This window comes from Hypanus sabinus, unplaced genomic scaffold (genome assembly GCF_030144855.1).
Source record: "Hypanus sabinus isolate sHypSab1 unplaced genomic scaffold, sHypSab1.hap1 scaffold_1028, whole genome shotgun sequence".
Taxonomy (NCBI): Eukaryota; Metazoa; Chordata; class Chondrichthyes; order Myliobatiformes; family Dasyatidae; genus Hypanus; species Hypanus sabinus.
Genome location: NW_026779080.1, coordinates 135,594 through 150,174, shown reverse-complemented (window position 1 = coordinate 150,174; position 14,581 = coordinate 135,594). Strand labels below are relative to the sequence as shown.

The 14,581-nt window shown below is 43.6% G+C and overlaps 1 protein-coding gene across 2 annotated transcripts; it reads left to right on the top strand.

Moving 5' to 3' along the window:
* Positions 1 to 573: 573 nt before the first annotated feature.
* On the top strand, positions 574 to 9,683 carry LOC132386138 (zinc finger protein 229-like). 2 transcript variants are annotated; one of them, XM_059958435.1, is made up of 2 exons: positions 574 to 611; positions 7,402 to 9,683. In XM_059958435.1, exon 2 carries the CDS (start codon positions 7,725 to 7,727, stop codon positions 8,946 to 8,948), a length of 1,224 nt encoding a protein of 407 aa, XP_059814418.1. In that variant the 5' UTR covers positions 574 to 611; positions 7,402 to 7,724; the 3' UTR covers positions 8,949 to 9,683. The 2 variants fall into 2 exon arrangements, with proteins under 2 accessions (XP_059814418.1, XP_059814417.1); XM_059958434.1 differs by lacking the exon at positions 574 to 611 and adding an exon at positions 5,159 to 5,238.
* Positions 9,684 to 14,581: the final 4,898 nt, after the last annotated feature.

Below are 14,581 nucleotides of genomic sequence, written 5' to 3'. Positions count from 1 at the left end.
GGATGAAGAGGAACCAGACCAGCGGGATGTGGCTATGAAGGAAACATGAGAAACATTTGGAAACTGGTTAATCGAAAAACAAAATGGTTAATTTCTACAAAACATTGCAGGTAATCAGCAGATCAGGCAGCAAATGTGGAGACGAATAAATGGGCAGCATTTAAGCCGAGCCCCTGCAGCATGTCTAGACTGTGAACTCCTCTGCTTAGTTGCTGCCTGAACTGCAGAGCTCCTTCAGCATTTTGTGTGTGTGCGTCTCTGTATTTCCAGCAACTGCATTATCACTTTTGTTTCTCATCTGCATTTGTATGATTGTACTTTTGCATTAGATACACGAAATGCCTGTTGATATTGAGTGTATCGTTTATGGGAGCCGCTTTCTGCGTTAAGAAAGCTGCTGAGTTTTCTACACACAAAAAAAAAACCTGTGATATGGACATGGAACCTGTGCTTGCAGAAATTTTTAATGGCACCATGATTACCCATAAAGCCGCGCGTTTAACATTGCGCTGACGTTTGCAGCACCAATCAATTGCGCAGGCGCAGGGTTGCTGCCGTCTCTGATAACTACGCATGCGCTTAGAATACAAAATGTCTGGAGGATCGAGAAGGTAAGGACTTTTTCGACTCTAATTGAGTGACAATTGCTGTGGAAACCGGAGACTGTGGCCCGCAAACTCGGCACAGGCAGGTCTTTTCCTTCTCTCTCAGCCCCACGATCCGTACACGGGCCCCGGGGAGCTTCCGGCTAATCAGGGAATGGGAACAGATAGATCTCACAGACGGAGCTGAGCTCCAGCTATCTGAATGCAAGGATTAAGAACTGGGAAAAAGTGAACAAAATCTTTCTATCAGCTGTCGAGAAAATCACCTTTGTTCTACCTCCAACCGCAGCAAGAGAAAATCTGCAGCTGCTGGAAATCCAAGCAACACACACAGAATGCCGGAGGAACTCAGCTTTTGTACTCTTTTCCATAGGTGCTGCCCGGCCTGCTGAGTTCCTCCTGCATTTTGTGTGTGTTGCTTGTTCTGCCTGCTCTTGTTCTGGAGTTTTCTACACGTGAGGATATGTTTTTACCCATTCTCTTGCTCTGGACTGTTCTATCGGTGAGAACATGTTTTGACGCATTCTCTCTGGGTACATAATGATATCAAACACCTTTGCCCTGGGCAACAAGTAGCTTTCACATCACAAATGTGCCAGACTCCAGTGAGACAGACTACTGTCCTTCCCTTCATATTCACTGGGATTATCATCACCGTCAGTCACCTGAGGGAGGGTTCAGGGGAAATATTTATGTACAATAGAGAAACTGGTGATACCTGTGTGTATTGTGGTGATGCAAAAGTTGCTGGATAATTTGCAAATGGGAAGAAGGGGAGTGATATTTGGAAGTCTGATTTTTTAAAGCATCTTTCAACAAGAAAATTGCATACAATGACATGCAAAAGTTTGGGCACCACTGGTCAACATTTCTGTCCCTGTGAACAGCTAAGCGAGTGAAACAATGACCTGATTTCCAAAAGGTACAATGTTAAAGATGACACTGTTTAATATTTTAAGCAAGATTACTCTTTTATATCCATCTTTTACAGTTTCAAAATAACAAAAAAGGGAAAGCGCACAAAGTAAAAGTTTGAGCACCCTGCATGGTCAATAGTTAATAACAACCCCTTTGGCAAGTATCACAGCTTCTATATGCCTTCTGTAGCCAGCTAAAGGTCTTCCAATTCTTGTTTGGGGATTTTTGCCCATTCTTCCTTGAAAAAGGCTTCTAGTTCTGTGAGTTTCTTGGGCCGTCTTGCATGCACTGCTCTTTTGAGGTCTATCCACAGATTTTCGATGATATTTAGGTCAGGGGCCTGTAAGGGCCATGGCACAGCCTTCAGCTTGCGCTTCCTGAGGGAGTCCATTGTGGATTTTGAGGTCTGTTTACGATCATTATCCTGTTGTAGAAGCCATCCTCTTTTCATCTTCAGCTTTTTTACAGATGGTGTGATGTTTGCTTCCAGAACTTGCTGGTATTGAATTTAATTCATTTTTCCCTCTACCAGTGAAATGTTCCCCGTGCCACTGGCTGCAACACAAGCCCAAAACATGATCGACCCATCCCCATGGTTAACAGTTGGAGAGGTGTTCTTTTCATGAAATTCTGAACCACTTTTTCTCCAAACATACCTTTGCTCATTGCGGCCAAGAAGTTCTTTTTTTTAACTTCATCAGTCCACAGGACTGGTTTCCAAGATGCATAAGGCTTGTATAGATGTTCCTTTGCAAACTTCTGATGCTGAGTTTTGTGGTGATGCTGTTTTGTGGTGAGGACACAGGAAAGGCTTTCTTCTGATGACTCTTCTATAAAGGTCATATTTGTGCAGGTGTCACTGCACAGTAGAACAGTGCACCACCACTCCAGAGTCTGCTAAATATTCCTGAAGGTCTTTTGCAGTCAAACGGGGGTTTTGATTTCCCTTTCTAGCAATCCTACGAGCAGTTCTCTCGGAAGGATTTCTTGGTCTTCTAGACCTCAATTTGACCTCCACCATTCCTGTTAACTGCCATTTCTTAATTACAGTACGAATTGAGGAAATGGCTAACTGAAAACGCTTTGCTGTCTTCTTATAGCCTTTTCCTGCTTTGTGGGCATCATGTATTTTAATTTTCAGAGAGTTAGGCAGGGGCTTAGAGGAGTCCATGGCTGCTGATCGTTGAGACAAGGTTTGTGGAGTCAGGGTATTTATAAAGCTTTGAAAGTTGCAACACCTGGCTTTTCCTAATGAAGTTTGTGAACAAGCCATAGCCCTAACAAGGTAATTAAAAAGATAATTGGTAAAAGTTGTCTGACAGCTCAAATCTCTTGGGGTTCCCATACTTTTGCATGGTGCTCCTTTCTTTTTTTCTCACTCTAAAATTGTAAAAACAAAAATAATATACTAATCTTGCTTAAAATGTTGAAAAGAATGGTTCATCTTTAACTTTATGACTTTTGGAGATCAGTTCATCTTCCACTCTGTTAACTATTCAGAATAACAGAAATTCTGAACGGGGTTCACAAACTTTTGCGTGCCAATGTATATACGGTGTGCAAAAGCACTGGTGAGAAAATCCTTCAGTACTGCTACAGGCCTGTAACATGGGTTGTGTGAGAGTGAAGATGAAGTCTGTGAAACCCAGAGGAGATCAATGTGCTTATTGACAGTGATTTGCTAGCTGTAGAAATGAATACCTCTCTATATAAAATTCAGTGTGTACATATTGTTGTCACTGGGCACAAATTTGCACAGCACAAGGTTTTTGTGCACACTGGTGACTACAAATTGGAGGGAACATTGGTGGAAGATGGGGAGACCTTCAGTGTCCCTGATACCCTCACCTACAAGATGTGCATCCAGCTGCAGCTTGTAACCCTGCACTTTGAGGAGTTGGAACTTGAAATGGATGAGTTCCAGTTCAGCTGGGAGTCGGAAGGGGTGATAGATACAACATGAAGAGAGGTGAGTTACACCCATGGTGCAGGACACATTAAAGTGGTTGGGAGTCAGGAAGGGGAATGTGGTTAAATTGCCATTGCAGAGTACTCTTGTGGCCATCCCACACAACAACAGGTGGGCCAATATAGAAACTGTTCTGGGAGGAATTATCTGGCAGAGGTAAGTCAAAGGTGTGTTAGGGGATTTGATAGTTAGGGGAACATAACTAAAAGAGGATTAATATCCTAGTGGCAAGACTTGCAAGTGCTAGTGGCGGAGTTAAACTAAAGTTACAGGCAGGGTGGGAGCCAGAATGACAGAAAGATAATGGAGGGGGTTAATTGAATAGAATAGAATTGAATTGGCTTTATTACTCAAATCCTTCATATACATGAGTAGAAATATTTACATTACATTTGTGACTATATGTGCAATGTGCAATTTATGGTAATTTATAATAAATAGTATGTACAACTGGACAGTCAACATAACATAGAAATACAGTTGTATCAACATGAATTAGTCAGTCTGATGGCTTAGTGGAAGAAGCTGTCCCAGAGCCTGCTGGTCCTGGCTTTGGGTTGTCCGCACCAATCTCTGCAGAGTTCTGTGACTGGGGGAAGTACAGTCCCCATACCAGGCAGTGACACAGCCAGTCACAATACTCTCAATTGTGACCCTGTTGAAAGTTCTTTGGATTTAGGTCCCCATTTCAAACTTTTCAATGCTCTGCGGTGAAAGAGGCACTGTTGTGTTTTTTGCACAACACAACCAGTATGTATGGACCATATATTGTGATATTGTAGCCATTACCAGAATTTGGTTCCAGCCAACAGTCTGAGGAATTTAGAGGGACAAATTTTTCTCTAGTGATCGCAGACTACGCCAAGAATCAAAGATTGATATATTAACTGATTTTGATTTTCCATATATTGACTGAGACTCCCATACCGTAAAAGGACTAGTTGGAGTAGAGTTTGTCAAATGTGCCCTTAATCCGGATGTAGAATTCCCAATGTAGAAATGTGCAATAAGCTGTTAAGAAATGATCCAGGGCTGGTAACACAGAGTAGTGATCATAATGCCATGAGATTCCAAATAAATATGGGAAAAGAGAGGTCTGGACCACAGGTTGAGATTCTAAATTGGAGAGAGGTCAATTTTGATGGTGTCAGAAAGGATCTGACAAGTGTGCATTGGGACAGGCTGTTTTCTGGCAAATGTGCACTTGCTGAGTGGGAGTTCTTCAGAAGTGAAATATTGCGGGTGTAAAGTTTGTACGTGCTTGCAAAATTAAAAGTTGAAAGATAACTGGTGCAGGGAACCTTGGTTTTCAAGAGATATTGAGGCCCCGGATATTTTGTTCCTCTAAATGCCTCAGACTGTTGGGTGCTCCCAAGACTCATTACTGACTACAATATCATAATTCCACACCATGAGCTCATCCGACAATGTTTTCAGCTGTCTTCTCTTGGTTTTTAAAAGCTTCCCAATAGTTTCTGCTCTTTTGTTTGCCCTCTCTTTGGATTTTATGTTGGCTTTAGCTTCTCATTTCAGCCACAGTTTTGTCCTCATGCCTTTCCAATGCTTCCACTTCTTTGGGATGTGTCTATCACTCACCTTCCGATTTTCTGCCAGAAACTCCAGCCATTGCTGCTCCGTCATCTCTCCTACCAGATTCCCCTTCGAGACAAGTTTGGCCAGCTTCTCTGTCACAGAAACATGGAGACAGTCAGAACAGAAACATGCCCACTCTGGACGATCGGAATGGTAATCTATACGGGAGACAAAATAGATGGGGGAGGTTTTAAATAGTAGTTTTGCATCTGTACTTACTCAGAAGATGGACAAAGAGTCTATAGAAGTGAGGCAAAGCAGCATCAACTTCATGGACCCTGTATAGATTACAGAGGTGGAAGTGTTTGCTGTCTTAAGGCAAATTAGTGTGGATAAATTCCCAGGGCTTGAAATGTTGATCCCTGTGACCCTGCGGAAGACAAGTGCAGAAATTGTCGGGGTCCAAGCACAGATATTTAAATCATCCTTAGTGACAGCTGAGGTACTGGAGAATTGGAGGACAGACAATGTTGTTCCACTGTTCAAGAAAAGCTCTAAAATTAAGCTAGGAAGTGATATGTTGCTGAATTTCACAGCAGTAGTGAGAAAGTCATTGGGACATGTGTGCAGAAACCGGATATACAAGTATTTGGATAGATGTGGACTGATTAAGGATAGACAGCATGGCTTTGTGCATGGTAGGTCATGTCTAACCAATCTCATGGAGCTACTTGAGGAAGTTATCAGGAAAGTGGACGAAGACAAGGCAGTGGATGTTGTTTACATCGACTTGAGGAAGGCACTTGACGAAGTCTCATTGGGAGGCTGGTCAAGAAGGTTCAGTCATTCAGCATTCAAGATGAGACAGTGAAGTGGATGAGACACGGTCTTTGTGAGAAACTACAGTGTGGTAGCAGATGATTGCCTCTCTGACCGGAGGCCTGTGTCTAGTGGTGTGCCACAGGGATCAGTGCTGGATCTGTTGTTGTTTGTCATCTATATCAGTAATCTGGATGATAGTGTGGTTAAGTGGATCAGCAAATTTGTGGATGACAACAAGACCGGTGGTGTAGTGGACAGTAAGGAAGACTATCATGGCTTGCGGTGTGATCAGGACCAGCTGGGAAAATGGTTTGAGAAATGGAAAATGGAATTTAATGCAGACAAGTATGAGGTGTTGCACTTTGGTATGACCTACCAAGGGAGGTCTTTCAGAGTGACTGGTCGGGCATGGAGGAGTGTTGTAAAAGAAAGGGACCTGGGAATACAAGTCGTTATTTCACTGAAAGTGGTGTCACAGTTAGATTGTGATGGAAAGCAAGATTTCAGCCCAATGGGCTTCAGGAACGAAAGTACTGACAACAATAAGTGGATGTTATGTTGACATTGGTGAGGCCAAATTTGGAGTATTGTGTGCAGTTTCGGTCACCAAGCTGCAGGAAAAATGTAAAAGAGGTTGAAAGAGTTCAGAGAAAATTCACAAAGATGTTGCCAGGTCTAGAGGACTTGGGTTATATGTAGAGATTGAACAGGTCAGGACTTTATTCCTTGGAAAATTAGAGATTTAGGGGAGACTTGATTGTGATGGAGGTAACTGCAAGCTGGATTTCTCCACTGAGATGGTGTGTGACTGCAAGCAGAAGCCATGGGTTAAGGGTGAAAGGTGAAACATTAAGGGGAACATGAGGGGAAACTTCTTCACACAGACAGTCATCTGGCTGTGGAATGAGCAGCCATTATGAGTGGTGCATGCAAGCTCAATTTCAATATTTAAGAGGTTTGTGTAGGTGCCTGGATGGTAGCGGTATGGGAGTGGGCAGATTAAATAGTTCAGCACAAACCAGATGGCCAAAAGAGCCGGTTTCAGTGTTGTACTGTGACAAAAACCTGAAATAATACAAAAATTCACTCTTAAGTCCTTTTAACAGCTGTACGGACCAACCATTCATCTCAGCAGGAATTTTTTATATGGCGTTAAAACTGTGGCACTTTAAGTTAATAATACATAAAAGAAAGTCCCAGCTGCACGTCAAGAAACACTATTTGTGTGAGACTGTTTCAGTTACTGTGGGGCCAGGCACCCATGCAGCTCAGCAGGAACAGGGAATAATACCAATGGAGAGAGTCAAAGTGAGCTAATGCTCAAATTGGAGATGGCAGAAATGCCCCATTCTGATAGAGACAGGAAGAGTATCAGGGAATTGATGGTCATTCCAGATACCAGCACTCTGCCCAGTCAGGAGATGATTTCTCTGTCCAACTTGGGTTCAACCTCACTGTAACAGTGTGATACCAGATCAAACCTTGGCAACTCATGTAATCTCATCTGAAGTGTTGTCCTAAACCCATTGATGGATTTTGTAAATCTTTCCACAGGTTAAAAATGAGAAGGAATTTGTCTACAGAAAGCTCAATCATGGCATATCAGTTTTGCTGTCTCTGTCCGGATATTTAAGAAGCAGAGCAAGGGATTCAATCGAATATCCTTCCTGCTCAGACAGTGGGAATGGATTCACTTGGTCATCTCAACTGAAGGTACATCAGCGAGTTCACACTGTGCAAGGCCATTCATCTATTCTGTGTGTGAGAAAGGATTCAGTCGGTCTTCCCACCTGTGGACACACCAATCAATTAACACCCGGCAGAGGCTAGTCATCTGCTGAAGTTCTGGGAAAGGATTCACTCCATCATCTGACCTCATGGCACACCAACGAGTTCACACCAGAGAGAGGCAGTTCACCTGCTCGGACTGTGGGAAGGGGTTCTCTTGGTCGTCTGAACTACTGAGACACCAACGAGTTCACACTGGGGAGAAGCCGTTCACCTGCTCCGTCTGTGGGATGAGATTCACTGATTCATACACACTACAAAGTCACCAGCGAGTTCACACTGGGGAGAGGCCGTTCACCTGCTCAGACTGTGGGAAGGGATTCACACAGTCATCTGACCTAATGGCTCACCAGCGAGCACACACCGGAGAGCGGCCGTTCACCTGCTCGGACTGTGGGAAGGGATTCTCTTTATCTTCTCGCTTACTGACACATCAGCGAGTTCACTCTGGGGTGAAGCCGTTCACCTGCTCAGTCTGTGAGAAGAGATTCACTCACTCTTCCACGCTACAGAGACACAAGCTTGTTCACACTGGGGAGAAGCCGTTCACCTGCTCAGAATGTGGGAAGGAATTCACTGAGTCATCACACCTACAGAGACACCAGCGAGTTCACACTGGAGAGAAGCCATTCATCTGCTCAGTCTGTGAGAAGAAGTTCACTAACTCTTCCACCCTACAGAGTCATCAGCGAGTTCACACTGGGGAGAAGCCGTTCACATGCTCAGTCTGTGAGAAGGGATTCACTCATTCTTCCACCCTACGGAGACACCATCGAGTTCACACTAAGGAGAAGCCGTTTACCTGCTCAGTCTGTGGGATGAGATTCACTGATTCATCCTACCTGCAGAGTCACCAGCGAGTTCACACTAGGGAGAAGCCATTCACCTGCTCAGTCTGTGCGAAAGGATTCACTCTGTTATCCAACCTGCAGTGTCATCAGCGAGTTCACACTGGGGAGAAGCCATTCACCTGCTCAGACTGTGGGAAGGGATTCACTGTTTCAGCTAGCCTAATGGCACACCAGCGAGTTCACACTGGGCAGCGGCCGTTCACCTGCTCAGACTGTGGGAAGGGATTCACTTTGTCATCTAAACTACTGAAACACCAGCGAGTTCACACTGGGGAGAAGCCATTCACCTGCTCAGTCTGTGAGAAGAGATTCAGTGACTCTTCCGCCCTACAGAGACACCAGCGAGTTCACACTGGGGAGAAGCCATTCACCTGCTCAATCTGTGGGAAGGGATTCACTCAGCCATCCCACCTACAGAGTCATCAGCGAGTTCACACCAGGGAGAAGCCGTTCACCTGCTGAGAATGTGGGAAAGGATTCACTCAGTCATCCCAACTACCGGCACACCAGTAAGCTCACAATGGGGAGTGGCGGTTGTTATGATTCCCTAGGTTTCGTTTACAGTGGACTGTCATTTTGAGAGAAAGAGAGAGATAAAGACGGTGAATCAGTCTGACTTGCAGCTTGTTTACATCGCTAGCAGCTTGTTTAATTTTAACCAAGGACATGGACACTCAGAGTGAGACAGAGACGAAGGATGAAAAATGGAAGGTTCAAAACAAGGGAAATAGTGGCCAAAGCTCATGGTTTAGAATGTCCCTACGCCCACAAGTGTGGGTTAATTATCGTTTCAGCATACATCGAATGTGTGGTTGTCACCTCTTTTGATCCATGGGAGTGGATCAGATTTGGGGTATCCTGTGAAGACCACTTATGTGTTAACCCTTGCCTAGTTGTGGTGTGGTAATTCACTTGAAGACAATACCACTTTTGACATGTCATTTTCGGTGGTAATTCGTATGTGGATTTGGAACACGACCAATAAAATCTACAGTGACTGTTCTCTCATTTTACCACCATGGAACCTGTGGAATTCGACATAATTGCCTTCTCTTAACATTTACCCTGGATTACAAATATCTCCCTCTCATCACCTATTCTGTGGTTGAATTGAACTTTCGTACTTTACCATCTCAAGACTCCAAGCCTTGTTTCCCCGGAGCTCAATAGTTCTGGAGTTACATTTACACACATATATATACATAGCAATGTTCACTTTTGTTTATCTTGCTTAAGTTACTATATTAAAAGTAGATTCTAATAAAGATAGTTTTAACATCAAAAACAGACTCCACGTATGCCTATTGCTGCTAGTTCGTTTCTAAAGCTTTACGATTCATAACAAAATTGGGGCCTGCGTCCATGATATGAACAGATTTTGGGTGTATTGATTAATTATCGATTTCATTGGGGAAATCCCTTTTGATTTATTTGTGTGTGGAAAATCAGCAGCGGATGCTGATAGGTTTGTGGAAGTGCCAACCTCTGAGGCATTAGAGGATGCCAGAAAGGTTGAGTTGTTGAGTATTGCTCGAAGGTTAAAACTTGCTATGGTGAAATTAACAATGAGGAGGGCACAGGTGCAGAGGACAATAGCTGAACATTATGTATCTGAGGGAGTGTTTAAACTGGAGGAGTTGTAGGTGTATCCTAAAAGTAAGCCTAGTGAGCTTGAACTTCTGTACGTGAGAAAAATTAAAGATGGAGGCTGCGGAAAGGCAGAGGCAGTCTGAGGCGAGAGATGCAGAAAAACAGAGAGAAGAGGCAGAAAAACAGAAGGAGGAAGCAGAAAGACGGTGGCTGTTCGAGCTGGAAAAGATAGAGAGACTTCAGCAAAGAGGTCTAGCGTTAGACTCTGGTGATAAGTTTGAGGCCAGTTGTGAAGTTAAACTGGTACCTCCATTTGACATGGCAGTGGTTGATAAATACTTCCAGCATTTTGAGAAGGTTGCTCAGAGTTTAAAGTGCCCAATAGAGGGTTGGTTCTCTTACAAAGTGTAATTAAGGGGAGGCTCAGCAAGCCTATTATGCTTTGACAATCGATGAAGCAGCTGAGTATGACATAGTGAAACAGGCTGTGTTCAAAGCTTACGAGTTGGTCCCAGAATCCTACAGGCAGAAGTTTATAAATTTGTGGAAATCTGTGAACCACACTTATATGGAATTCGCTTTTGAGAAGTTTGTGTGTTTTAATGACTGTTCACATATAAAAATAGAAGTGATAATTTTAACAGCTTGAAAGTGTTGCTTACAATTGAAGAATTCAAAAGGTGCATTCCTGATAACATAAAGACGTATTTAGATGAAAAGGATGCTGCCACTTTGCAGGAGTCTGCTAGATTAGCAGATGTTTGCTTTAATTCATAAGGTTAAGTTTACCCAGACTAAGAACTTCCAAAACAGTACCAGGGATAACCAGGGTAAACCAGTAATTAAAGCTGGGACTAGTGACACGAGTAAGGATGAAGGGAAGCAGTTGAAGGAGAAATATTCTGGTCTTACTTGTTACTATTGTAAGAAAGCTGGTCATATGATGGCTAATTGTTCCATCCTGAAGAAGAAAAAGGAAATGGAGGCAGTTCCAATTGCCTGTGTTCAATCCGTTGAAGCACCTGTAAAGCCACAGGGTTCTGAACATTCTGTTGAGGCTCATTTAAGGTCTGAGAGGTCTGACCGAGTTAAGAAGGCTTTCGATCATTTTAGGTCAAATGGGTTTGTATTAGTAAAGAAAGGGTCAACCCTGGTAACAGTGAAAATTCTTCGAGTTACTGGGGCTTCTCAGTCACTTATATTAGACAGTGTTCTAAATTTTGGTGATGAGACTAACACTGGTGTGGTAAATCTCATTAAAAGGCATTGGGGGCGGTATGGTTTCTGTGCCATTGCACAAGGTAACTTTACAGTCAGGTTTGGTTTCGGGACCTGTTGAGATCGGATTAAGCTCCAGTTTACCGGTGCAAGATGTTACTTTGCTGTTAGGGAATGACCTGGCAGATGGTGAAGTTGTTCCTGCAGTGCAGTTGACAACTATGCCAACCACTGACGACCCACAGATTGATTTTAACATTTATCCTTCCTGTGCAGTAACTCGAAGTATGGCTAGAAAGTCTGCCGACGGAGACGGTTCTATGCAGCATGATTCTGATACCAATGATAGCCAAAATCGGGATTCAGGTTATGATGACTTGTCAGGGACTTTTCTGCCTTCATTGTTTCAACATGATTCAGGTAGTAAGTCTGATGAGAAAGATTTATCCCTGTCTAGGAAGGAGTTTATAGCAGAACAGAACCGAGACCCTGAGATTGAAGCTTTAAAAGAAACAGCTCTCTCAGATGATGAGATTAAGAAAGTGCCAGTAGGGTATTATCTCAAGGATGGAGTGATAATGAGGAAGTGGAGGCCACCTGCTATACCAGCGAGTGAGGAATAGGCAATTGTTCACCAAGTTGTAGTTCCTAAAGCTTATAGGGCTGAAATTTTAACTTTGGCCACAGTATGCCTTTTGGTGCCCATATTGGAGTGAATGAAACTGTAAACAGGATTATGAAAGAATTTTACTGGCCTAATTTGAGGAAAGATGTTGTGACCTTTCGCAGAACCTGTCACACTTGTCAAGTTGTGTGTAAACCTAATCAGGTCACCCCAGTGGCTTCACTGTGGTCTATACCTTCATTCGGTGAACCTTTTTCAAAATTTATCGTGGATTGTGTTGGCCAATTGCCAAGCACTAAAGCTGGCCGTCAGTATCTGCTAACTATTATGTGTACTGCATCCAGATTCACAGAGGCAATACCTCTCAGAAATATTAAAGCTAAAACTGTGGCGAAGGCTCTTACAAAGTTTTTTTACTTTATTTGATTTGGCTAAAGAAATCCAGTCTGATCAAGGAAGCAATTTTACATCTGAATTATTCCAGCAGGTATTTTATGTACTGGGTGCTAACCAAATTTCATCGTCTGCGTACCATCCAGAATTACGATGGGTTCTAGAAAGATTTCACTCTACCCTCAAAACAATGATTAATACATACTGTGTTGAGAATGGAAAAGACTGGGATGAAGGAATACATTTGCTTTTGTTCGTAGTAAGAGAGTTGGTACAGGAATCACTGGGCTTTAGTCCATTTGAACTTGTATTTGGTCATAGAGTGAGGGGACCTTCGGTCTTGTTAAGGGAACAGTGGATTGATGGGGATTTACATGTTAACTTGTTAGTCTTTGTTTTGAAGTTCCAAAATGAACTACACCAGGCCTGTAGTCTACTAAGACAAAACTTAAAGATTTCTCAAAACAGGATGAAGTGTTGGTTTGATAAGCGGGCTTGCTAACGAAAATAGAAGGTGGGGGATAAGGTGCTTGCCTTATTTCCAATGTTGATGAATCCACTTCAGGTGAAGTTCTATGGACCATATGAAATAGCCTCTCAAATTAATGATGTGAATTATGGTATTAAAACACCTGACAGACGTAAACTAACTCAGGTGGCACACATAAATGTGATAAAGCCTTATTTTGACAAACAGGCACCGGCTTTGAGTGTTGTTGTCAAAACATATTAATCTGGCAATCCTGAGAAGGCAACAATTGACTCGTCTGAGCCTTTTCACAAGCCAAACATGGTCCCAGTTAGGCTAATGAACTCGGTTGTTCTAGAAAACTTTGATAACAAGTTGGCTCATCTGCAACCAAAGCAACAACAACAGCTGAAAGGAATTGATTCTGAAGTTTAAGGATGTTCTCCTGATGTTCCCAAGCAAACCACGGTCGCAGTACGTGACGTAGATATTGGTCAAGCCAAACTGATTAAACAGCACCCATATCGCATGAACATAGAAAATGTAAATTGGCTGAGCAATTGTTGTAAGTGGGGAAATACTTGGTAGGTCTCAAAGACAAGGACTTTGGACACACAGTCTTGGTAGTAAAGCATTTTATTTACAGAAGGCAAACGTGGGGAAATGGCGACAGAAGCAACACGCACATGCACACAATTTACAGCAGTCGTGGGGAAAGTCGGTTCGGCAATAAAACACACACGGACAATTACTACCGAACGTGGGGAAATCTCCTGGGAAGAAAGGACACGCCCGCGCACACACACACACACACACACACACACACACGCGCGCGCACACACACACACACACACACACACACACACACACACACACACACACTCACACACACACACACACACTCACAACCAATGCGATATCCGCCACCCCTTGACCGAGTGCAGGCACGGCTCTGTACTATTCGGGACAATAATTGACGCTCCCAACCCTATTCAATGCACAGCTCACTAACAATTTCTCCAGTGCCGTTCCACGGTTCTCAGACTGGAGTGAAGCAAATATGTGTGTGTAAATATAACTCCCAAACTATTGAGCTTGGGGGAAACAAGGCTTAGAGTCTAGAGATGCTAGAACATGAAATTTAATTTAATCCACGGAATATATGATGGGAGAGAGGTATTTGTAATACTGGATGAAACGTAGAGAGAAGGCAATCACGCCAAAATTCCACGGGTTCCACGGTGGTAATTAATAAATATCAGTGGTGGAAAATCCTCCGTCGAGCCGTTCCAAACTCACACACGAATTACCACCAGAGTTATCTGTCACAGGGATGCCGTCTTCAAGGGGTTACCACATCACACACCCAGGCATGGGGTAACTTCGAGTGGCCCCACAGGACATTCCCAGATCCACTCCTTTGGACTATACGGAGTGACAGCCACACATCCGATGTGCACCGGATCGCTGATCACCCCACCCTTGTGGGTGTAGCAGAGTTCCAAATCCCCAGCCTCGACAAGCTGGAACTGCTGCCTTTTCCAGGTTCGCTCCTCTCTCTCTCTCTCTTCATCCGACTCCTGACTGTGACTGTCTGTGTCCTTGTTTTAAAGGTAAACAAGCTGCGAGTCGGTCAGTGAACAACATCATAGTCCTGCCTCACTGAAGCGTTCTGTTAAAGTGACAGTCCACAGTGAATGAAAGCTGCCGTTTCGTAACAGTGCATCGATGGGCGAGGAGGGGCCAAACTTTGATTGGCAGGTGACGTGCCTTCCGATCAGGTGGTGAGCAGTGCTGTCA